The sequence below is a fragment of the Cebidichthys violaceus genome, unplaced genomic scaffold (genome assembly GCF_023349555.1).
Source record: "Cebidichthys violaceus isolate CVI_PGR_0920_01 unplaced genomic scaffold, fCebVio1.0.p SCAF_11, whole genome shotgun sequence".
Lineage (NCBI taxonomy): Eukaryota > Metazoa > Chordata > Actinopteri > Perciformes > Stichaeidae > Cebidichthys > Cebidichthys violaceus.
In genome coordinates this window covers 1,931,971-1,954,030 of record NW_027176274.1, presented here as the reverse complement: position 1 = coordinate 1,954,030, position 22,060 = coordinate 1,931,971, and the positions used below count along the sequence as shown (strand labels likewise).

The following is a 22,060-nucleotide window of genomic DNA, read 5'->3' as shown; positions in this document are numbered from 1 at the left end:
TCTAAAATCACAATTGCAAAAAACACCAGTAGATTTTTCTTAACCACGTGTTTTATACACGTTTTTAAAGTTTCGCTTTGAGGCTTATCTTAAACCACTTGGACTATAGCACCATTAGTTTATTCAAATTATTTTTTAAATAACGATTTCACATTACATTCGTGTAATGTCGTTATTTTCAGACGTTGAAAATCCAAATTTCCGATGTTTCGACAACGCAACATTGGCATGAAGCTCCGCTCTGGATCTGAAGCATTAAAAACATGGTGGACTGCACAAGGAGGACCCTCAAAGGGCATGAAATCAAAGGATGCATCCGATACAAAAGCATTAGTGCATAGCTATCATTTCAAAAAGTATAATATACATATCATAATCTCTCACACGTTATGAATAAACGCACACAACTAACAGAAGGAGCAGTGTTGTGCTCATATAGCCAGGTGATATTTAATGTAACCGCTAATGTGGACAGAAGGTATTCTGAATATATTATTTTCACAGAGCAAATTAACTATGCATTACCATTCTTCAGTGTTCAAAATATATTTCAAATGAACACCAGGTTCGTATTCACGTATGAGGGAATATAAAAACGTCTCCGACATATCTTAAAAAGTATGCATGCATGAGCACATCACAGAGCATCTTGACATTGTGAATTGATAAGAAACAATCGAGTTCCTATTCAAAATGACTTGATACAGGGAGCCGTTGCATGAGCAACTGAATTTATTTAAAATCAACAAACAATACATAATACTGAAACAAAGACATGTGAAAACGGCTTTAAAAGAAATGAACAGAAATATAGATATTAACAAGGAGGAAATATGTGAGGGAAGAACTGAAGTAGAATATGAAGGCACATGACGTCCAATAACAAGTTGAAAAGCAGTCAGGATGACGGTTCTGGATTAAGATAAAAGAGGAGGAAACCCGTCACTACAGGGTGGAAGATGAGTCCTCCAGCGTCTTACATTCATGAGATTAGATCCACCCTGAACTTCACAACGTGTCGACGGCGGTCGCTCTCTCTCCTCAGACACCGAAAATGATCCGGAGGTCGGCCAGGGAGAGTTTGGAGGCTGTGCTCCCCGTTCCCGTCAGCACGTTGTGGGCCAGCTCCTTCTTCTTCACCTGCAGCGTGGAGATCTTCTCCTCCACCGTGCCGTCACACACAAACCTGGAGAACACACACACACACACACACACACACACACACACACACACACACACACACACACACACACACACACACACACACACACACACACACACACACACACACACACACACACACACACACAGGTTGTTATGCTATAACTTCAGTATTTATACGTAGATACCACGTGGATCAGCCGTCCTGCTGACTCGTTACCTGTGGATGGTGACATCTTTACTCTGTCCCACTCTGTAGATCCGGTCACAGGCCTGATCCTCCAGGGCTGGGTTCCTGTGAGAGGGTTCAGAACGGTATTTGTGTTGTTTATTTATCTCCTGTGTTTGTTTGAGAGAGTGAGCACTATTAAACATCTTAAAGAAGTGTAGTTTATCATATTTAATAATGCAAAATGTAACTTTTATGCCTCATTTAAGGATCATTTATTGGTTTTAATTTGTTGTTGCATACCATAATAAACTGTGTAGTCAAGACAAAGACACTCAGACCCTTGAAGACAAAACTGTCCACATTAAAACCACAATGCTGGATTCCAATCATGCATTCTTTTATATCAGGCGTTTAATCTGGAGGCTGGCTTCTAAGTTATACTTTGAAAAAATAAAAACAATTTAATTAATATAAATAAAAAAAGCATTTAGTACAGAAAATAATATAATAGAGGTCTTTTTTTTTTCTAATAAAAACAACAATGTTAATTATTATATAACTAATAATATATATTTTTGATGTTGACAAAAAGGTTATAATGTCTTTATAATGTCAATCGTTTTCTCGTTAACGGTTCTGTGAGAATAAAGAGACTGGATGTACTATCAGCAGCTTAAGGGTCAGCTGATGTATTCAGATTACATCGTTGAAGTGAAGTTCAGTTGAAGGTAGAAGTACCTGAAGAACAACAGGAGAAATGGAATCAGACCAGAGTGATTGAGGCTGAAGACCTCTGACAGAGTCTCACCAGTGCATGTCGATGAGAAACAGGTGGTTCCCTCCGATGAGGTTGAGTCCAACTCCTCCAGCACACAGAGACACCAGCATCACCTGTGAGACAAAACAAACAGGAATATTAATCCACAGAATGAATATATATAGATATAGATATATATAGATATAGAGATATATAGATATAGAGTTGGATAGTCTGGGGTGAGACTCGCCTGCGGCCCGTCAGCGTTGGTGTTGAACTCCTCCACCAGGTCCATGCGGTGTTTGGGGGCGACGGTCCCGTCGATGACGGCGTATCTCAGGCCCATCCCACGCAGATGAACCGCTACGATCCTGAGCATGCTGGTCCACTGGGACACGATCACGCTGCACGTGACCAGAGATGACACGTCACCGTTAACGTTAAAGACGCCAACGTGTCGTAATAACCGGGTGGATCGTTGAACTTTAATGTTTTACCTTTTCTGGTCGGCTCCCTTCCGTCTGATGTCCTTCAGCTCAGAGACGATAGCGGCGATCTGGAATAATGGAGCGGTAGATAAAACAACAGTGATGTAGGAGTTTGCTTTTGTTTGTTCTTATCAAACATGGACTTTTCCATGGTTGACAGGACATTGTGGGACACAACAAGCGCGAGTTCTCTGGCCTCTTGGCGAAGACAGATTCTGCAAACGGTCTAATGTGCTGCAGTGTATCAGGTAACCGGCTTTACTCCACGGAGACACCGGACACTCTGATGCGACCAGGTCTCCTGCCACACAATTAAGACGTTCCCCACCTTGGTGCTCTCGCTGGTGTCCTCAAACAGCTGCGAGGCGAAGCGGGTCCCATTGAGGGACACGGTGTCTGGAGGGTTAGGGCCCGACGAGGGAGAGGGGCCGGAGGAGAGAGACAGAGCGTTGAGCTGCTCCTCCAGAGACAAGACGATGCCATCGCCCTGCAGCTCAGACTGGTCCAGAGTCTTGGGAGGGGGGGGGGGGGGGGCAGAGACAAAGAGAGAAGGAGAGAGAGAGAGAGGCAGACAAAGAGACAGAGAGCGAGAGACAGGGAGGGAGAGAGAGACAGGGAGAGAGAGAAAGGGAGACAGAGAGAGAGAGACAGAGAGAAAGGGAGACAGAGAGAGAGAGACAGAGAGAGAGAGACAGAGAGAGAGAGAGAGAGAGAGAGACAGACAGAGGGAGAGAAAGACAGAGACAGAGAGAGGGAGGGAGAAAGAGAGAGAGACAGAGAGAAAGAGAGAGAGAGAGAGACAGACAAAGAGACAGAGAGCGAGAGACAGGGAGGGAGAGAGAGACAGGGAGAGAGAGACAGACAGACAGACAGACAGAGACAGAGAGAAAGGGAGACAGAGAGAGAGAGAGAGAGAGAGAGAGAGAGACAGACAGACAGAGAGAGGGAGGGAGAAAGAGAGACAGACAGAGAGAGGGAGGGAGAAAGAGAGACAGACAGAGAGAGGGAGGGAGAAAGAGAGAGACAGAGACAGAGAGACATCAGTGATCGTTCATTAGTTTAACTGTAACTCTTAACTGGTGAAACTAATCAATCCATTGACAAATTACAATTTAAGTCAAATCTCTGTCAGGATTTTAACTAGAACAAGAAAGAGATGTCAGACTATGCAGCGGGTTGTTTGGTGTGTGTGTGTGTGTGTGTGTGTGTGTGTGTGTGTGTGTGTGTGTGCGTGTGTGTGTGTGCGTGTACCTTCTTCAGCAGCGACAGGTGGCAGCAGCACTGGCGGAGGCGCAGCAGCAGAGACAGGATGTGGACGGTGCTGGACGCCTGCTGGGGCTGCTGGGAAGTCGACACGGCGGCGTCTGTCTGAGAGACACCAAACTCCTGGGCCACTGTGAGATCATCACACTGCACCGTCAACACTCCACACACTTCTGAGAACACCGACTTATGAATGCATATTCAACGAGGACAAATCATGATTCAGGCAAATGATAAATGATATATTTAAGAGGTTGCATGGAATATTTTGCAGCTTCATTCACAATGTTGACATTGAAATCTGCATATTTATTCTTATTTTAAAGCCAGTATTTCTGCACAGTGTCACATAGAGACCAAATGTATTGAGAAAAAAAAGAAGACAGATGTTTGTATCTATTTATGTTTAAATCTAACTAAATTTAGTCTTTAAGAAACACAAAACCAGGTTTCTCTACGTTTACAGGTTGTTGAAGTCTTCAAAGCTTCGTTTGAAAACCTCAATACGTAAAATGAAAAATGTAAAATGCTCCAATAGTTCTTCTTGTAATTGGAGATGAAACAGCCAGAGCAGAAGTTAACCTGCTAAGTTTCAGTTCAGCTGTAAAATATAATTTATTCGCTCCTTTTCTGTGCTGAGAAGGTCAGAGTGCGTCCTCGGTGCTGAGGCACACATGTAGTCCCTTATAGTGACAGTCACACCTCTGCAGAGACACACTGTCTCACACACGTCTGAGGACCGTGAAACAAACACGTCACCTTTGTCAAAGGGGTTAGAGCAGGAAGCGCTTCCCTTCGTCACATCGCTCCCTTCGTGTCTCTTCAGGTAGTTCTGCAGAGTCGACCTGGAGGAAAAGAGAGGAAAACATCATTCAATTCACGTTACCACTGCTGATCGATCTACTGTATCCAGACACACTGTGATGTAGTTACACACATGTAGAGCTGAGAGAAGTCGGAAGCATCCTTTAGTCAGAGTAGTTTAAATATAACATGCTTACACTGTTCCATTCCCTTAATGGAAAACATCATTAGAAATATCTTAAGTGGTCAAGATAAGGCAACAAAACACAAAACAATCAAAGTTCACATACAAAATACTACATAATAACTTTATCAACACCCAAATCATGTGTGGGCTTTACAATATTAATGAAACAAGGAACTGGAGGATGATAATATCTTCTAGACGAGCTCCTGTCATGGCCTTCCTTAGCTGCATTCTCTCTAGTGTCCACCAGGGGGCGACTCCTCTGGTTGTATAGAAGTCTAGTCTAAAATGACTCTACTTCTCTCTTGATTTATTCCCTCAGTAAACATTGTAAACATGAGTTTATGGTCTCAATCTCTAGTTTACAGTCTTCTTCAATACAGCATGATGTTCATTTAGTACATTATGGAACATTTAGAGTCACACAGACCAGAAAGAAAGGATGCTTTAGGGGCGGGGCTACACTCTGATTGACAGGTCTCTACGTCACTCCTCCTCAGTCCAGATATGGTCACTTCCTGTTCACTGGTCAGTCCACAAACCAATGAGTGACGTGACGACGACTACGTCCGTTTCTTATCTACCGTCTCTGGTTTTCTCACAAATCTTTGGTTGAATGAAGAAATAAGAAATAAGAAAGGAGTCGTGTTACCTGGATTGGGCGAAGACCACATCGTACACGGCCTGCTCATCCTGGGACAGTTTGAGTTGATGCACCTCGCAGGTCCGATCCGGAAGAGACACCTGGAACCAGGATCCAGAGTGTGTTCATAATCAATAAGAAGAAGGTTGTGGCCTAAGGTGTGTGTGTGTGTGTGTGTGTGTGTTCGTCCCTACCAGCGGTTTTCCCTTCGAGTCCAGCTGGTCTTTGGTCCGTCGGAGCAGCAGAGTCTTCGTCAGGATGTTGAGTCTCTCTCTGCCTCGGTTCGAGCCGTTGTCCACCTGAGCCTTCCACACTTTGAACTCGTTGAACGGAGAACAACGCAGAAACCTGGAAGACAGAGACGGACGCCGACCCAACACAATCTCATTACAAGTTGATAAAAACAGAACAGTCTGGACTAAAGCAACACACCGGCCTCAGTGGCCTCCCGTTGAAACCCCCCACATGTCCAGAGGACACATTCCTACCCGTTCTAAAACGCGTCGTCTTACTTGAGCAGAGAGTACATGTCCAGCAGGTTGTTCTGGATCGGAGTACCGGTCACGGCCCAGCGGGCACCAGCCCTCAGCTGACAGATGGCCATGGAGGTCTGCACTTTGGGGTTCTTGATGTTGTGGGCTTCGTCCAGAACCAGCCGGGCCCAGGTCACTCGCAGAAGAGGAGCGGAGCGTGGCGGCTGAGGATGAACGTGGGGTGAAGTGAACGTGTGTCTGAGTTTACTGGTTCTGGTCCCGAAAGACTCTTGAACACATAGAAGCCAGTAAATGAAAAGGATAGTTTGGATGTTTTGTTACAAGTTACAGCTTTAAAGCTGATGAATGCAGCTGAAGTCAGAACATGAATATGAATATATATATATATATATATATATATATATATATATATATATATATATATATATATATATATATATTTATTACTCACCACTTCATCAGCATCTCTGCAGGGTTTCTCAGCGTCCCCCTTCTGACCTGGGATCTCCTTGGAGACCAGACTGTACGTGGTCACCACCACGTCAAAATCAGCCAGCCTGAGGGACGGAGGGAGAACTCTTCATTCTCTGTACTTAAACCTGATTGAAGGTTTTTACCAGGACTCCTACATGTTCTGTTGCCGTCGTCACTCATTGGTTTGTGGACGTTTAAAAGCCTCGATTTCGGCAATTTCGCCGCCGCCGCCATCTTGGATTTCAACCATCGCCATGTTTTTTTGTTTTTTTTTTGCAACTGATAAACAGGAAGTGACCATATCTGGACTGAGGAGGAGTGACGTAGAGACGCTGTATACGTCTCTGGTGTCGACCTGTCAATCACTGTGTAGCCCCGCCCCTAAAGCATCCCCTGCTTTATGGTCTGTTTGACTCTAAATGGAGCATAATGTACTAAATGAACATCATGCTGTATTGAAGAAGACTGTAAACTAGAGATTGAGACCATAAACTCATGTTTACAATGTTTACTGAGGGAATAAATCAAGAGAGAAGTAGAGTCATTTTAGACTAGACTTCTATACAACCAGAGGAGTCGCCCCCTGGTGGACACTAGAGAGAATGCAGCTTTAACAGCCGTCTGGTCTACGGCTGTGAGTGTGTTGTGTGCGTGGTTCCCTCACACTTTGGCCCTTTTCTCCCGGTTGGGTCCGTGGTACAGGTACACCGTCAGCTTGCCCGTCTTCACGTGTCGTTCGATCTCCCTCTTCCAGTGGTGGATCAGGGAGGCGGGACAGATGATCAGGGTGCCTTTAGAAACCACAAGGCCGGAGTCTGGATGATCAAAAACCAAACTCATCAGATCGTCCTCCGAGTTCTGGAGGTGAACTCTGGTGTTACGTCACGATTACACGGTGAGAGAAACAAAAAGGTTTGAGTTACCGGATTTGGAGATCCAGCCCTCCAGCTTCTTCTCTTCCTTCTTCTCAACCTCCTCTTTTGCTTTGATCTTCTTGGCCAGTATGAGAGCGATCATGGTCAGGGTTTTCCCCAGACCCATGTCATCCGCTGGATCCAGAGAGGAAGAAACAATGAAGAAAATAATTTAACAGGCTTATTTTAACCAGTGAAGAGATAATAAACCAACTCCATCTCACATCTTCAACAACAAAGATGAACTTACCCAGAATTCCTCCACAGGGATTCTGGTTCTCTCTCCAGAGCAGCCAGGCCAACGCTCTCCTCTGATGGGCCAGGAGCACCACCTGACGACCAATCATAGGAGGACAATGTTATCACAGTGATGGACCAATCACAGGAGGACAATGTTATCACAGTGATGGACCAATCACAGGAGGACAATGTTATCACAGTGATGGACCAATCACAGGAGGACAATGTTATCACGGTAATGGACCAATCACAGGAGGACAATGTTATCATGGTAATGGACCAATCACAGGAGGACAATGTTATCACAGTGATGGACCAATCACAGGAGGACAATGTTATCACGGTGATGGACCAATCACAGGAGGACATGGCTGTCAACATATATTTTAAAACATATCAGAATGCAACAATAAACGCATCAATCCCTGATGTCTTGTCAGATCTTCTGAGTGAAGGACTGATGAGGCGTTACCTTGATGCCTTTGGGGTCGGGGACCTCGGCCTCGGCGTCGGGGCAGGACTCCATGGATTTGTGGAGATGGTCGATGGTCTCACACGTGGCGTTTTTCACCGCCAGCAGACGGTCGTTGGTCATCCTGCCCCCGTAAAAGGCCTGGACCTCTGGGTTTGCTGGGAAACACATGAAGCACTGAGAGTTTAAGGTGTTCGCATGAATAAAAAGCAGTAAAACAGGAAATCAATCCAGAGATTCATATTTGGATTTTTACAACGGAATATCAGGGCCATTGTGGTGAAAGAGGACATTGGAAACAGCTTTAGGATTTATCTGATAACCCATTGGTGACATGATACGTTCAAGAGGTCTAACACCGTAGATTTCAAATACATACGTTTTAATGATTTTAAATAAAACCTCCCCCTCCGTGTTCGGCCTACCTCCATACGTCCGAGTGGACCCCTGGCTCAGCTGGAGGCCCAGGGAGCTGCCAGAGGCCCGGTGCTGGGAGGGGCCCGGTGCCGGGGGGGCCGGGAGCAGGATGGTGCCGTCCCGCCGGCTGAAAGGGTTCACCTGGCTACTACCCAGACCGGCATCACCGCCGTCACCCCCATCCTGAGTCGCTGAAAGAGATTACACCTCAACGTACATTCAACCGTTTAGAACATTATAGAGCATTGACATTTATCATTCTTCATTTCTGAGTTTTATTGTATGTGAAGTACAGGAAAATACCTAAGAATCAACTCAGAAACATGTAATAATAATCATCATCATGTTATTCCTCCTGTAGAAGCGAGTGCTTTACCAGGCTGAGCAGCAGCAGCAGCAGCCGTGAGGCTCAGAGACTCCAGAGCGTCCTCCAGCTCTTTCACCTGAGTCCTCAGACGCTCCCCTTTATCTGGCAGAGCCGCCACGTTCACCACCGACAGAGTCGCCTTCACGGGAGGAACGAAACAAAAGAAGATCATTACTGAGCCGGAAATATCGAGCGAGCGTCTCTGACTGAAGAGCTCTAAACTGCGATTCGTTCGGCTGATATTCCAACAGCGCTAACCCTAGAGTGACCAACTGAACGGCGTTTCTGTTCTCCGTCCACTAAACTAAATGACATCTATGAACGCGGAGACTTTCTCTCACCTTCTTCTGCTGGAGCTGAGCCGTGAGGAGGCCCTGCAGCCCTCGAGGGTCTCCCGGCTGACCCCCGACTTTAGACGCCGGCTGGAACCCAGCGAAGGTGGTCAGCGTCTTCTGAACGGCGGAGACAGGAGGAGTTTTCTGAGCGGCGGGTTTCACCGACACCACCACGACATCGTCATCGTCGTCGTCGTCGTCGACTTGGTGGATTTGGGTTGGACTGGACTTCCTGGTGTTATCAGAGTCTCTGCTGCTCCTGGGTGCAGATCTAGAGATGTCCTCTTTCACAGTCTGTTCAACCGGAGCGGTTCGACCTTCGGTTGGTTCTTGAGGCGAGTCCTTGCGAGGATCCCGTGAGGCTGGACTCTTTTTATCTGGATGAACAGCCTCGACGCTGGAGGTAGAAACCACGTTTCCTGCTTCCCCCGTCTCAGCGCGTTTCTCTTCAGTCTCGCCTTTCTCTTCATCGGTCGGTTTCTCCGCTCCACTAGCTTTGGGACGGTTCTCCTCCTCGTCTGAAACTCTCTTCTTTACCTTCATCCCCGGCGGAAGTCGTTTGCCTCGGTACGATGAATCCGCAGAGTTTTCCTTCTGACGACTGTCTCCTCCCTCGGCCTCGTGACTCGCCCCGCCGTCTCTCTCCTCGCCCCCACCGCGCTGCAGCCTCCTCCACTCGGAGTCCTCGTCCGTCTTGCCTGAGGCTTTGAAGGGGTTTCGGACGGACGGCAGGCAAGATGGCTGCAGCTGCGTGTCGGACAGAGGGTTTCTCTTTTCCTTCTCGGGCTGCAATGATGGAAGACGACAGATACTTTGAGAATAGAGAGCAGAGAGTCAACGGAACAAGAGACTCCTGGCTGGACTCACACTGTGGATTGTATGGTGTGTGTATTTTCTTTATATGACCAGTTACAAGCCTGACACTAACACATGTAGTCTCTTTTGAAACACTGGGATCGTGACAAACATTCTACATAAAGTTCTGAACATGAGCGTGTGATGATTTGAAGAGATAAAAGTGTTTTATTAAAGTATATAAATAATAAAACGTGTGGTGTAATCTGTGACGGGCGCTCCGTCTTACTGCAGTCCACGGAACGCTTCCACACCACTTCTGGCCTGTTTTTTTACCCACAATGCACCTGTAGAACAACCTGGAAAAAGGAGAATAGATATGGATAGATAAACATAAAATAGATCAAAAATAGACACCTTCACGATGGCACTTAAGAGGCCAAACGTCCAAACCCAACCAGCCAAGATGAGCTGGAGACAGGCATCAAATGTAAAGCTGCAACAGCAATGACTTCTTCTTTACTTGTTTCAGACATTTCACAATTATAATAATAATAATAATAATAATAATAATAATAATAATAATAATACATCCACCCGTGGCTCTGCTGTTGTAGACTGTAGGTGAGAGCTTGGAGCTCCACCGTGGAGTCTTCATGTTGGAGGCAGTGGGACGGGGAGACTCTGGAGGAGGAGACGATGATGATGATGATGATGATGATGATGCAGATCAAAAACAGGAATATAAACCAGTTATGTTTTGACGATGGCAATTGTCAGACTCGTACCCAGAGCTGGTATGAAGTAACAGTTGACTGGAGCGGATTCAAATTGGAATATGATTACAATAAAAGTTAAGACAAACTGTATACAATGTTTGGATGAACAGAGCTGGTCTCAATCTCTACCTGGAGGAACCAGATGTTTGGACACTTATGGGTTGGACTACAGTATTCCCAAAGCTTCTTTATTTATTCACAACGATGATTTATGATCATATCCCTGCAGTGGTGGGTACCTGTGTCCCCCCTCGAACTAAGCCCCCCCCCCAAACACACACACACACACACACACACACACACACACACACACACACACACACACACACACACACACACACACAGTCTCTAAATCGGTCTCATAGGGTGACGTCAGTACGTCCACTCACCGTGCCACGCGAGTGAAGTCACAGCCTTGCTTGTCAACACAGACGTAGAAGCTTCTGCCTTTATTTGGTCCATCTTTAACGCCCGTTTTTAGCATACACAAGCTGCCTGTACGGGGGACATTAGAGGAGGAGTTACACACAATATCAACCGTAATATTCTGTAACAAACAGTTAGCTAACTTTAACTTTAAGAGACTTACCGTGGACCTCACACAACACCTTCTCCATTGTCCTAACTCATTCGGTTCACTTTCAGTTGCCTGAACATGAAAGTTAGCCTTTTCGTATCGACCAATCGCAGCAGTCCTAAAAACACATCCGGTAAGCAAATGTCAGTTTAAAAGTCGAAGTACTTGTGAGTAAGTACAAATCGCTTATGTTTGACATAAACAAGTAAAGATACAACAACGTATGTATAATATAACGTAGACTTTATGAGAAATTTAGCATAAAAAATTAAAACTCAACGCTACATCAGATTTTATTCTCTCCTTGACTTTTATTGTGAAATTGTTTTTGCGCAGCGCCGTTAAACCGGATGTAATTCGAAGCTAGCTTTTCCCAAAGAGTAGTTTGACACAAATATCATATTTAATATTCATAAAGCGTGTGGTTGTGATACAATTTAACTATTATGGTCGCTTGTGTGAAACAAAAAAACGTACAAAAAAGACGTTGAAGACGTTAAAGAGGATGCTTTATGGTCCATAAACCAACGAGTGACGTCACGTCCGCTTCTTATATACGGTCTAATCCTGTTGAGCAGCACATATGAGTGAGAGGGTTAAAGTTAAAGCTGACGTGTTATGAGGAAGTTCGTCCTAATTGAATGCTGCCGCATAAACCAAAAGTAAAAATAAACAGTTTATGATTTGGACTGCAGATGATGTAAAAAAATAATTGTTACTGATAGTTTGTGACTTTTGTGTTTTAAGTGTTAGTTCAGATTCACTAAAGTCACACAACAACACACAGTAACTAACAGATGGAGGCAGCAGTAGACCAACAGCTCCTGTGTTCTCAGAGGTTAAATCACTGGTTCTGTGAATTGAGTCTGGTGGAAGTTCAGTTCCCCGTCAGAAAGGCCTGTTTTTATAGAAGCTATACGTGTGTGAGCCACATTTAAAGGGTTCTATCTTCAGTAGGAACACATGTTTGGGGTTTAAGAGCAACAGTCCTCCTCAGGCTGCTCTTCATCCCAGCTGACAACACAAAACAGACAAATACATTCAAATAGCTCAGCTACTTTGAAGGTGAATCAAACTAGTTGTGGAGAATAAAAGGAGGGATGTAGGATAACAATGAGTTAACTCTGCAGCCTGCTGGGCTCATGTCCAATAACTTTGACTTCTTTTACTGGTTTCAAACCAACTGGTGAGAGAAACATCTGTCTCTGCATCTGTCAAACGCTTCAACACGTTATGAACAGAATCAATGTAAGTCAGTTCAGTTCTGAGCACAGTACACTAGATACATTAAAACGATGGTATGAGTGTGACTTCACAGGGATCTTCATCATTTCTTCTCTCCACATGGAAACTGATCATCTGCACATATTTGAACACAGATGTGCTCATGTGAGTTAAAGTCCTCATGACGCTCAGGTTTGGTTTTGGTTGTTAAAGGGTCACATGTTGTCTGTTCCACGTCCACCAATGATCCGACTGGACCCGAGTTCAACACCCCTTAAAGTACTTAAAGTAGTACTAGTACCACATGTATCTGTGCAGTACAAGTGTGTGTGTGTTTAGTTGTATGCATGTGTTCATATTTTATTCAGATTGTTTGATTAGTTAAGATATTTTGTATCAAAATCCCTTTAGCACAAAAATAATAAAAATACTTAAATACAAAAATAAGCAAAGTTCTTACGAAAAGAGAAAAATCCTGATGGACAAAATGTTGCTGAACCTTTATAAAATCAATTAAAAGTCCTCATTTAGAAAATGAAGTACACTTGTGAAATTAACAAAACCCATAATTATAAAATTATTGTTGTTAATCATATTCTTTGTTATAAAAAATAAGCAAAATTGTTAATTACATAATATTGTAAATTTATGAAGTACAAAATAAGCAAAATGTTTATGAAAAAGGAAAATTTTGTGAATTACAAAATCAATCAAAAGACTCATGACTGAAGCAAAATCCTTTATTATAATTTGTTTTTAATTCCTTGATTACAAAATTAAGTCAATTTACACAAAGTACACAAATGTGTTGAATTCTTATGAAATAGTCAAAATCCTTAACTATACAAAAATAATGGTAAATTCCTTGAATGCAACATCAATTATATTCATGAAGTACTTATGATTTAAGCAAAATCCTTAATTATAGCATTCTTGTGAAATATACAAAATCCTTAATTATGACAAACAAGCATAATCAATAATTACAATGTTCTTATGATGTCAGCAAAATCCTTAATTATAGTATTCCTATGAAATATCAAAAATCCTTAATTATATCATTCTTGTGTAATATACAAAATCCTTAATTTTAGCATTCTTGTGAAATACACAAAATTCGTAATTATGACAAACAAGCAAAATCAATAATTACAATGTTCTTATGATGTCAGCAAAATCCTTAATTATAAAATGAAGCAAAATCATGAAGTAAAACTATGAACAAAATCGTAAAATGTCTGAATCACAAATGATGTTTTCGGGGCTGATCACAGCGGGATGCTCTATTGTTCTCATTTGTATTCTTGTGATTATCTTTTAGATAAACGTTGCTCACTACAATAAAGAGCCATGTGAACCACAAGGGAGCGCTAAAGTGAAGACATGAAGCTCATTCTGTGGTTTAAAGGACAAACAGCAACAGATTGTCAACACTGAGAATCGTTCTACAGAATGTAGAAGATAGAAGTCAATGGTTCATGTTTATTCTAATACATCACATTAACATTGTTCCTGGTAGTCTTTGCTTTGTGCTTGGACTCTGGTAAACCTGCTCTCAAGTCTACTTTTAAATGAAACTTCATGTCTGTGAGGTGTTTTTAAAGATTCACGTCTTCAGCGGGAACCAATGGGCTTGGAGCTGAGAGCCACAGACAGGAAGTCAGAAGGTATGGAGAGACCAACACATTGTTGAGAGTAACAAAGACAGGCTGTAATAATGAGATATCATATTCAGCCTTCTGGTTTAAGGGAACATGCTATCAAAGGGAGCTGATGGTGGTTGTGTGGTAGAAATCATCTGGATGTGAGATGAGCTCCTTGGAGGAGCTACTCTGCTCCCTGAGCTCCTTCTTCTTCTTCTTCTTCTTCAGCTGCAGGAACACCCAGGTTATAATGATTCAGATCAGTGTTCTTCAGTCTGCACGGCATCCGCCCCCTGCTGGCCTAGAGAGACATGACAACACAGTCCTGTCTTCAGTTCACTGAACACAGAGCGAGAGCTTCATTTCAGTCGCTGGTCTAAACAACAGACGTGTGTCAGTACCTTACAGTAGAAGTAAAGGGCAACGTTCACCACCAGCAGAGTCAGCAGCAGGACGATGGCTTTGATGATCAGAGGTAAAGGATCTGAAGAAACACATGGACAGTCATCACATCACACAACATCATGAGTCCAACAGCTCCGTTGACCCTGAAACCTACAATCACTGACACTCATTAACACGTCAACGACTGTCTCAGCGTTTGGTCTCCAGGATCACCCTGGTTCTCTGAGTGAGGTATCGGAGCACACCGCCCTTCTTGCTTCTGATTGGTGGAGGAACTACACCTGAAAATGGAGAGTTGGGGGCTGAGGGGTGTTATGACCGATGTGGTGGCAGTGGAGCTTTGTGATTGGTCACGTCAGAAGCTGCTTCAGTTCTCAGAGAACCAGAGTCATCCTGGTAACCAAACCTGCTCTGTCAGTCAGCTTACCTAAGACAGTGATGGAGAGCAGACGGCTCTCAGAGGAGAAGGTATGATTAAAAGCATAGAGGTGATAAACACAGCTGTAGCTTCCTTGGTGGGCGGGCTCTGCAGCAGGAAACAGGAAGTGGGCAGAGTGATTGACAGCTGGCTGGGTGTAGTTGTGTGCTGAGTTGGAGGAGGTGAAGGTGAGCTGGAAGGAGCCTCCTGGGTACTGTGGCTGGATGGAGCAGAGGATGGTGAAGGAGGAGCGCCTGAGCGCCGGAGCCTCCTGCTGCTGGGCCTCAGAGACCCCGTACATTGAGGAGGACACGGAGATGATTGGCTGAAGCAGCAGGTCTGTAAACACAGAGAGATGAGGAAAGTTCAGGTTTACCCTCCGTTGAACAAGATGGACCCTGAATAAGGATGTGATGTCACAGGTCTGACAGACAGACAGACAGACAGACAGACAGACAGACAGACTGTCACTGTGACAGAGGAAGGAACATACTGGAAGCATTGCTGTCAGAGATGATGTCACTGATGGGCTTACCTGAGCAGGTGAGATTCAGAAAGAAGTAGGAGTAATCTAATGTCACACACTCCTTCAGATTACGTTGAGACTCAACACAGTCATAGTAGATCCTCCACAGAGATGCGTTTGAGGACTCCTCTCTCTGTCCTACATAAACAGCAGAGCCACAGTCCAGATCTCTACAGGCAACATCTGCTTTCTTCAGGGTCCAGTTAAAGCCAGATACTGGTCTCCAGTCTCCTAGTTTCACTTCCAGTGTTCCTGCACAGCGACTGGCTCCTCCCACCAACCTGACAGGTTCTGAACAGAAACAAGAGAGTCGTCAGTAAAAGAACAAAGTGAGTTTCAGTAGAACAGAAATGAACCAGATCAAAGCTGCAGCTCCTCTTCTACCTGAGCAGGTGAGTCCAACAGCTTTGCCAGGTGAGCAGGTGTTTCTATCTGAGCCTGACCTTCTACAGTCCAGCAGAGCAGACTCATGGCCTCCACACTGGAACTCTTTGGTCCATATTGGAGCCTCCACTTCTCCATAGAGCGCCCCCTGGAGGACTGAAGGAGCCCCACAGTCAAGCTCCCTACAGACCACCTCTGCATCCTGCTGGTCAAAGTCATCTTCACACACTGAGGACCACCACTGGTTAGACTGGTTAGACTGGTTAGACTTCACCTCCAGTCTGCCTGAGCACAGACTAGTCCCATTCACCAGCCTGACAGAGTCTGGAGAGATGATAGAAGATGAAAGAGAGAGAGAGAAAACACACCAGACACTAGATAATATTCTTTCTTATTTTTCGTCACAGTGACTACGTCCACTTCTTATAAACGGTCTTTGGCTCTGTCCTGTTGTTGCTCGGCATGTTGGGAGTCGTGGTCATTGCTCATTGTCAGTGACAAGCTGGAGAAGTTTACAACTGTCCATGTGATCAACCAGCTAGCTAAGTTAGCTCAAAACACAAAGATCAAAAGATCAAAAACCTCCCAGTTTTAGTCAGACTGAGAGGAGGATTCTTTTTTAGTTTACTAAAATCGACATTAATACAATTATTAATATCAATAGGATTATTTACATGTATTCATAGTAACGTGGCAAAACCCTGGGATCAGGGACCAATAACCAAGTTGTTGTGGATTAAGTCTCAAAATTGGTGTTCACTCAAAATGTCAACAGTCAAAGTACTATTCAAAGAACTATTCAAAGTACTAGTTAAAGTACTATTCAAAGAACTATTCAAAGTACTAGTTAAAGTACTATTCAAAGAACTATTCAAAGTACTAGTTAAAGTACTATTCAAAGAACTATTCAAAGTACTAGTTAAAGTACTATTCAAAGAACTATTCAAAGTACTAGTTAAAGTACTGTTCAAAGAACTATTCAAAGTACTATTCCACATTTAGAGTTAACAGTGAAGGTTTGAATCCGAGCACAGACTCTCACATCCAGCCATTATTACAACACATATGAACAAAATAATCACAGAAACTGCTCCCTAAAATATGAAAGAGTTGATTTACCTCTAACCGTACTGATCAAAGGCAATACTATCATCAATGTTGGAGAAAAATAACTTTTAGAATGATCAGTTCTTATTGTTTAACACACAAGGCTCCGTGAAGTCTGTGACTACTGTGTGAACTCTCTTCACACTTGCTATCTCAGATGTTCCTCGTTTAGCAGTCACTGTGACCTTCTGTGAGGGACGATTGTATATCTTACTAAACGTCAAGATGACGTTTGCTTGTGCGGAAGGGGCGAGTTCAAGACATGCCACGTAGCTTTATGCAAATGATTCTGTGCAAAAGCACTTGTGTGTTATCTGAAATATAAATATCAGAGACTCAGAGACAGACCTCTGAGCAGCCTTGATACATGACTTGTATGTGTTTCAACTCTGTCTCCTTCTTGCAAGAATAAATGTCCTGTGATGATTACTTTTACATCGGCTTCGAGTGAATTTCTCTAACAGTCAACAAACACAATCCTGTGATGAGGGTGTGTGTGTGTGTGTGTGTGTGTGTGTGTGTGTGTGTGTGTGTGTGTGTGTGTGTAAAAAACAGCACGTTAATGCTGACGTACTTGTAGACCAGCTAGAAGCTCTGACACGTCAAAGAATACGCCCAACATGTCAAACTAAATGTGATTGGTTGAAGACTATGACAATCAACAATATCGTCCACATTGACTTAAACTGCAGAGGGATTCACTTGTAAGTGTGAAGGCCTCCGGGCAGATTCTTTTACCTAGAGACAACATAGAGACGAACTCTGATTGGATAAGAGCTCTACTTAAAACAAGCTGTGCTGGAAGCAGAGCAACTGAGGTTATGGGACTTACTGATGGAACACAAGTATCCACACCTCAGAAGATGTGCCTTGAACCTGATGAAGAAACATGTCTCCACTTCAGCAGCACCAGGTGCTGAGCCAGTAGAGTTAAACATGCAGAAAAGTCACGTTTGAAAGCAGACAATGGAGAATCTAACGGTACACCGAATAAGGAAGAGACAGGTGAAGACTCATGAAGAGATAGAGCCACCTGTGATAGACAGACTGTTTTATTTTAGTGAGGGAGGGACTGGACCAGAACATATCAGACTGGTACATAGATGATGTCACTGATGGGCTTACCTGAGCAGGTGTAATCCAGGTTGGAGAAAGAGGAATGTGATGTTAAACAATCTCTCAGAGCAGATCCAGAGTCTAAACAGTGAGTGTCGATCCACCAAAGAGATCTATTAAAGGACTCCTCTCTATATCTCAGTCTTATAGAAACAAGAGAGCCACAGCCCAGAGCTCTACAGTAGTCAGCTGCTTTCTTTAGGATCCATTCATAGTAATATACTGATATCCAGTCTCCTAGTTTCACTTCCAGTGTTCCTGCACAGCGACTGGCTCCTCCCACCAACCTGACAGGTTCTGAACAGAAACAAGAGAGTCGTCAGTAAAAGAACAAAGTGAGTTCCAGTAGAACAGAAATGAACCAGATCAAAGCTGCAGCTCCTCTTCTACCTGAGCAGGTGAGTCCAACAGCTTTGCGAGGTGAGCAGGTGTTTCTATCTGAGCCTGAGCTTCTACAGTCCAGGAGAGCAGACTCATTGCCTCCACACTGGAACTCTTTGGTCCACATTGGAGCCTCCACTTCTCCATAGAGCGCCCCCTGGAGGACTGAAGGAGCCCCACAGCCAAGCTCCCTACAGACCACCTCTGCATCCTGCTGGTCAAAGTCATCTTCACACACTGAGGACCACCGCTGGTTAGACTGGTTAGACTGGTTAGACTTCACCTCCAGTCTGCCTGAGCACCGACTAGTCCCATTCACCAGCCTGACAGAGTCTGGAGAGATGATAGAAGATGAAAGAGAGAGAGAGAAAACACACCAGACACTAGATAATATTCTTTCTTATTTTTCTTTGAAGATCTGTGACCCAGAATATAAATGTGTTTAGACATGGAGGTTTCATATATAAAGATATCTTGGTGCATTCAGCATCTGATTTACTGAGGCAGCAGCTCATCAGACAAGTCTGCTGTCATTCTAGCTGCTGTGTGTGTGTGTGTGTGTGTGTGTGTGTGTGTGTGTGTGTGTGTGTGTGTGTGTGTGTGTGTGTGTATGTGTCAACCTGCATACATTACTCTCATAGATGATGTCACTGATGGGCTTACCTGAGCAGGTGAGATCCAGTAAGAAGTTGGAGTAACGTGATGTTACACAATCCTTCAGAGCAGATCCAGACTGAGCACAGTAAGGGTTGATCCTCCACACAGAACTCTGTGAGGACTCCTCTCTCTGTCCTACATAAACAGCAGAGCCACAGTCCAGATCTCTACAGACATCAACTACTTCCTCAATGAACCAGTCAGAGTAATGTACTGGTCTCCACTCTCCTTCATGTTTCACCTCCAGTGTTCCATCACAGCGACTGGCTCCTCCCACCAACCTGAAAGGTTCTGAACAAAAACAACAGAGTCGTCAGTAAAGAAACAGATTCAATTATTAAAAGATAAAACTAAAACTTGACTGCTGGTTCTGCTTCATTGGTTCTTTCTTTCTCTTTTCCTTCTCTCTTTACCTGTTGATGTGTGATTTCCTTCAGCCTGGAGTCCTGGAGAAATAGACACATATTTGTTGTTTTAAGTAAACATAATAGAAATCCACAAATTGAATTTTTTTGGAATGTATTTGATATTTTCATCAAAAACTTATTTGGATGTTGTTACATTTATATTCAGACAGTTAAAGTTGTATTTAAAAACAAGACTGTGTTTTAGACGTCTCCTTCCTTTTCAGCCAATCACAGCAGAGTAGATTAAAGGGTCATATTTGTTTCCCCACCAGTGGCTGGAACACGATGCTGCTAACTACTGATAATAACAACATATTATATTGATTATTATCAGGCAGCAAAATAAAATGTTTAAAAGGGCTCAGCCAATCAGAGGCAGCGAGTCTCTCTCGTTTGACCTCAGTGATGAATACATTGTTTCCTGTGAGTTCTTCACAATAAAAGCCCCCGTTGTGATTGTCTTGTTGAGGTGTTTTAATGTGAAGCAGCAGCAGTAAATGTTGAGTCAGCATTAGCAGTAACTTAACGCTGCTCTGATCGTCTGTAGGAGAGTGAACAGGAATCAGTGAGGCTGATATCAGATCACAAACAGCCTCACTGATCACATGCTGCATCGTTTCCTGTCTGTTAGTCATGAGTGTGAATCTATGGAGGACTCTACCACCAACACTATAAAACACTGCACACAGAGACCATTACTCAATATACATTGATGGCAGAAATATTACAAATAGAATCAATAACTTACAATTTGATTATAATTTGGGGGATTTTAACTTGATTGTTAACGATTTTACAAAGTTCAGGAAACATCGTCACGTTTTACAAACTAAGAGGAAACGTTTGTGGTGTTTTTTTAAACATGGCGGCTGGTAGAGTTCATGCAGTCAATAATTAATCACTTTAATTCATCATTTTTCCGTAAGAATAATGTTTACTTTTTAAAACTCTTTATATTTTATCACAACAACATTGAAGGACTTGACAATGCGACCTTTAGTGTGTGTGTGTGTGTGTGAGTGAGTGAGTGAGTGTGTGGGTGTGTGTGAGTGTGTGTGTGTGTGTGTGTGTGTGTGTGTGTGTGTGTGTGTGTGAGTGAGTGAGTGAGTGTGTGGGTGTGTGTGAGTGTGTGTGTGAGTGTGTGTGTGTGTGTGTGTGTGTGTGTGTGTGTGTGAGTGTGTGTGTGAGTGTGTGTGTGTGTGTGTGTGTGTGTGTGTGTGTGTGATAGCTAGTTAGATAAACTTTATTTCAGACTCAGGGTCCAGACAGACAAATACATAAAAAGACAAACACAAACAATAAAAGTACAAAGGCCTAGCAATGCCTTACAAAGAGACAGCTGGACCAATGTCTCCACAGACTGGTAGCGTGTTCTACTAAACCTTATGTTGGTTAAAACCAATATGATATAACGTGTTCTGAACAGAGACCTCTTCACTCCATCTGTACACTTATCAAACTTGCGTGAGAGACCGTCTGCTTGTTGCATACATCCTACGACATTGCCGAGAAATGTCCTGATCATCGGTCATGTGATCTGTTCTGAAATGAACAAGATATTTTACTTCACCACAGACACCAAGATTGTTATCAGACAATTTGAAGTCAGGGAAGTCTAGATATTTGTCCTCTTTGGTTGGACAGATCAAGATAGCACTCTTACTGGCATTGTATTTGATGTCATGTTCCACACCAGACACAGTACATATAGTAAGGAGCTGCTAAAGACCAGCGCTACATGGACTAAAAATCACCAGATCATCTGCATACATGATGTGGTTAACCAGAGTATTCACAATCATGCACCCAGTACTACAGGCTTTCAGTTGCTTGGACAGATCATCAACATATAGATTAAGCAGAACTGTGAGTGTGTTTGTTTGTATGGGTGTGTGTGTGTGTGCTTGTGTTTTTGTGTGTGAGTGTGTGTGTGTGCCCACGTGAGTGTGTGTGTGTGTGTTTGTTTGTTCTCTGATTTAAAGATACAACAGTAATATTGTAATAAAACACATCTTCTCTAAATCAGAGTCTTACCTGAGCTCCACAGCAACAGCAGCATCATCAACAGGTGATCCATGACGTCCAGGTAGACCGTCTCTCTGTCCGTCTCTCTGTCCGTCTCTCTGTCCGTCACTCTGTCCGTCTTTCTGTCCGTCTCTCTGTCCGTCTCTCTGTCCGTCACTCTGTCCGTCACTCTGCCCGTCACTCTGTCCGTCTGAGTGTCTGTGTGCTGTCCTCGGTGTACATCTGCGTACAGGAAGAGGTGGAGCTTTACTGATGGCTTATCTGTCTTTAGTTTTACAGAGAAGAATCTCTGTCACATGATCAGCTTCTTCTGTCCACCATGTTTCCAGTGTGACCAGTGGATCAGACACTTCTTCACTCTGGTGTTTTGTTCTCACTTTGGTCTGACTCCAATCTGTTTAGTTGTTGTCCTGTACAGCATGTGGACT

The 22,060-nt window shown here is 43.6% G+C and overlaps 2 protein-coding genes across 4 annotated transcripts; both read right to left on the bottom strand.

Annotated features, from left to right (window-relative positions):
- Window positions 1-721: 721 nt before the first annotated feature.
- ttf2 (transcription termination factor, RNA polymerase II) lies at window positions 722-11,441 on the bottom strand. Of its 3 annotated transcripts, none has more exons than XM_068737059.1 (23): window positions 11,352-11,441; window positions 11,152-11,257; window positions 10,575-10,667; window positions 10,273-10,342; window positions 9,195-9,974; window positions 8,863-8,992; window positions 8,495-8,677; window positions 8,070-8,227; window positions 7,608-7,689; window positions 7,367-7,492; window positions 7,108-7,258; window positions 6,421-6,526; window positions 5,988-6,172; window positions 5,670-5,823; window positions 5,485-5,576; window positions 4,601-4,686; window positions 3,830-3,972; window positions 2,907-3,089; window positions 2,588-2,646; window positions 2,341-2,494; window positions 2,142-2,224; window positions 1,382-1,456; window positions 722-1,186 (listed from the first exon to the last, which is right to left on the bottom strand). In XM_068737059.1, the coding sequence occupies exons 1-23, from the start codon at window positions 11,377-11,379 to the stop codon at window positions 1,042-1,044; spliced, it is 3,372 nt and encodes a 1,123-aa protein (XP_068593160.1). In that variant the 5' UTR covers window positions 11,380-11,441; the 3' UTR covers window positions 722-1,041. The 3 variants fall into 3 exon arrangements, with proteins under 3 accessions (XP_068593160.1, XP_068593174.1, XP_068593168.1); XM_068737073.1 differs by having other exon boundaries at window positions 7,108-7,234; XM_068737067.1 differs by having other exon boundaries at window positions 10,581-10,667.
- Window positions 11,442-13,742: 2,301 nt separating this feature from the next.
- On the bottom strand, window positions 13,743-21,684 carry LOC137889767 (CD5 antigen-like). Its single transcript, XM_068733792.1, has 8 exons — window positions 21,642-21,684; window positions 19,207-19,491; window positions 18,343-18,459; window positions 15,940-16,263; window positions 15,565-15,846; window positions 15,039-15,368; window positions 14,608-14,690; window positions 13,743-14,507 (listed from the first exon to the last, which is right to left on the bottom strand). The coding sequence occupies exons 1-8, from the start codon at window positions 21,682-21,684 to the stop codon at window positions 14,391-14,393; spliced, it is 1,581 nt and encodes a 526-aa protein (XP_068589893.1). The 3' UTR covers window positions 13,743-14,390.
- Window positions 21,685-22,060: the final 376 nt, after the last annotated feature.

Excerpts from the sequence above, each read along its gene's own strand:
- ttf2 (XM_068737059.1), bottom strand. The coding sequence starts at position 11,379 with ATGGAGAAGGTGTTGTGTGAGGTCCACG. Across the intron at positions 7,690-8,069 it reads CCGACCCCAAAGGCATCAAG|GTGGTGCTCCTGGCCCATCA; the intron begins GTAACGCCTCAT and ends ATTGGTCGTCAG. Across the intron at positions 6,527-7,107 it reads CGGGAGAAAAGGGCCAAAGT|GCTGGCTGATTTTGACGTGG; the intron begins GTGAGGGAACCA and ends TCCGTCCCTCAG.
- LOC137889767 (XM_068733792.1), bottom strand. The coding sequence starts at position 21,684 with ATGGATCACCTGTTGATGATGCTGCTGTTGCTGTGGAGCTCAG. Across the intron at positions 14,691-15,038 it reads GCTCTCCATCACTGTCTTAG|ATCCTTTACCTCTGATCATC; the intron begins GTAAGCTGACTG and ends GTGTTTCTTCAG. Across the intron at positions 14,508-14,607 it reads CCCTTTACTTCTACTGTAAG|GCCAGCAGGGGGCGGATGCC; the intron begins GTACTGACACAC and ends ATGTCTCTCTAG.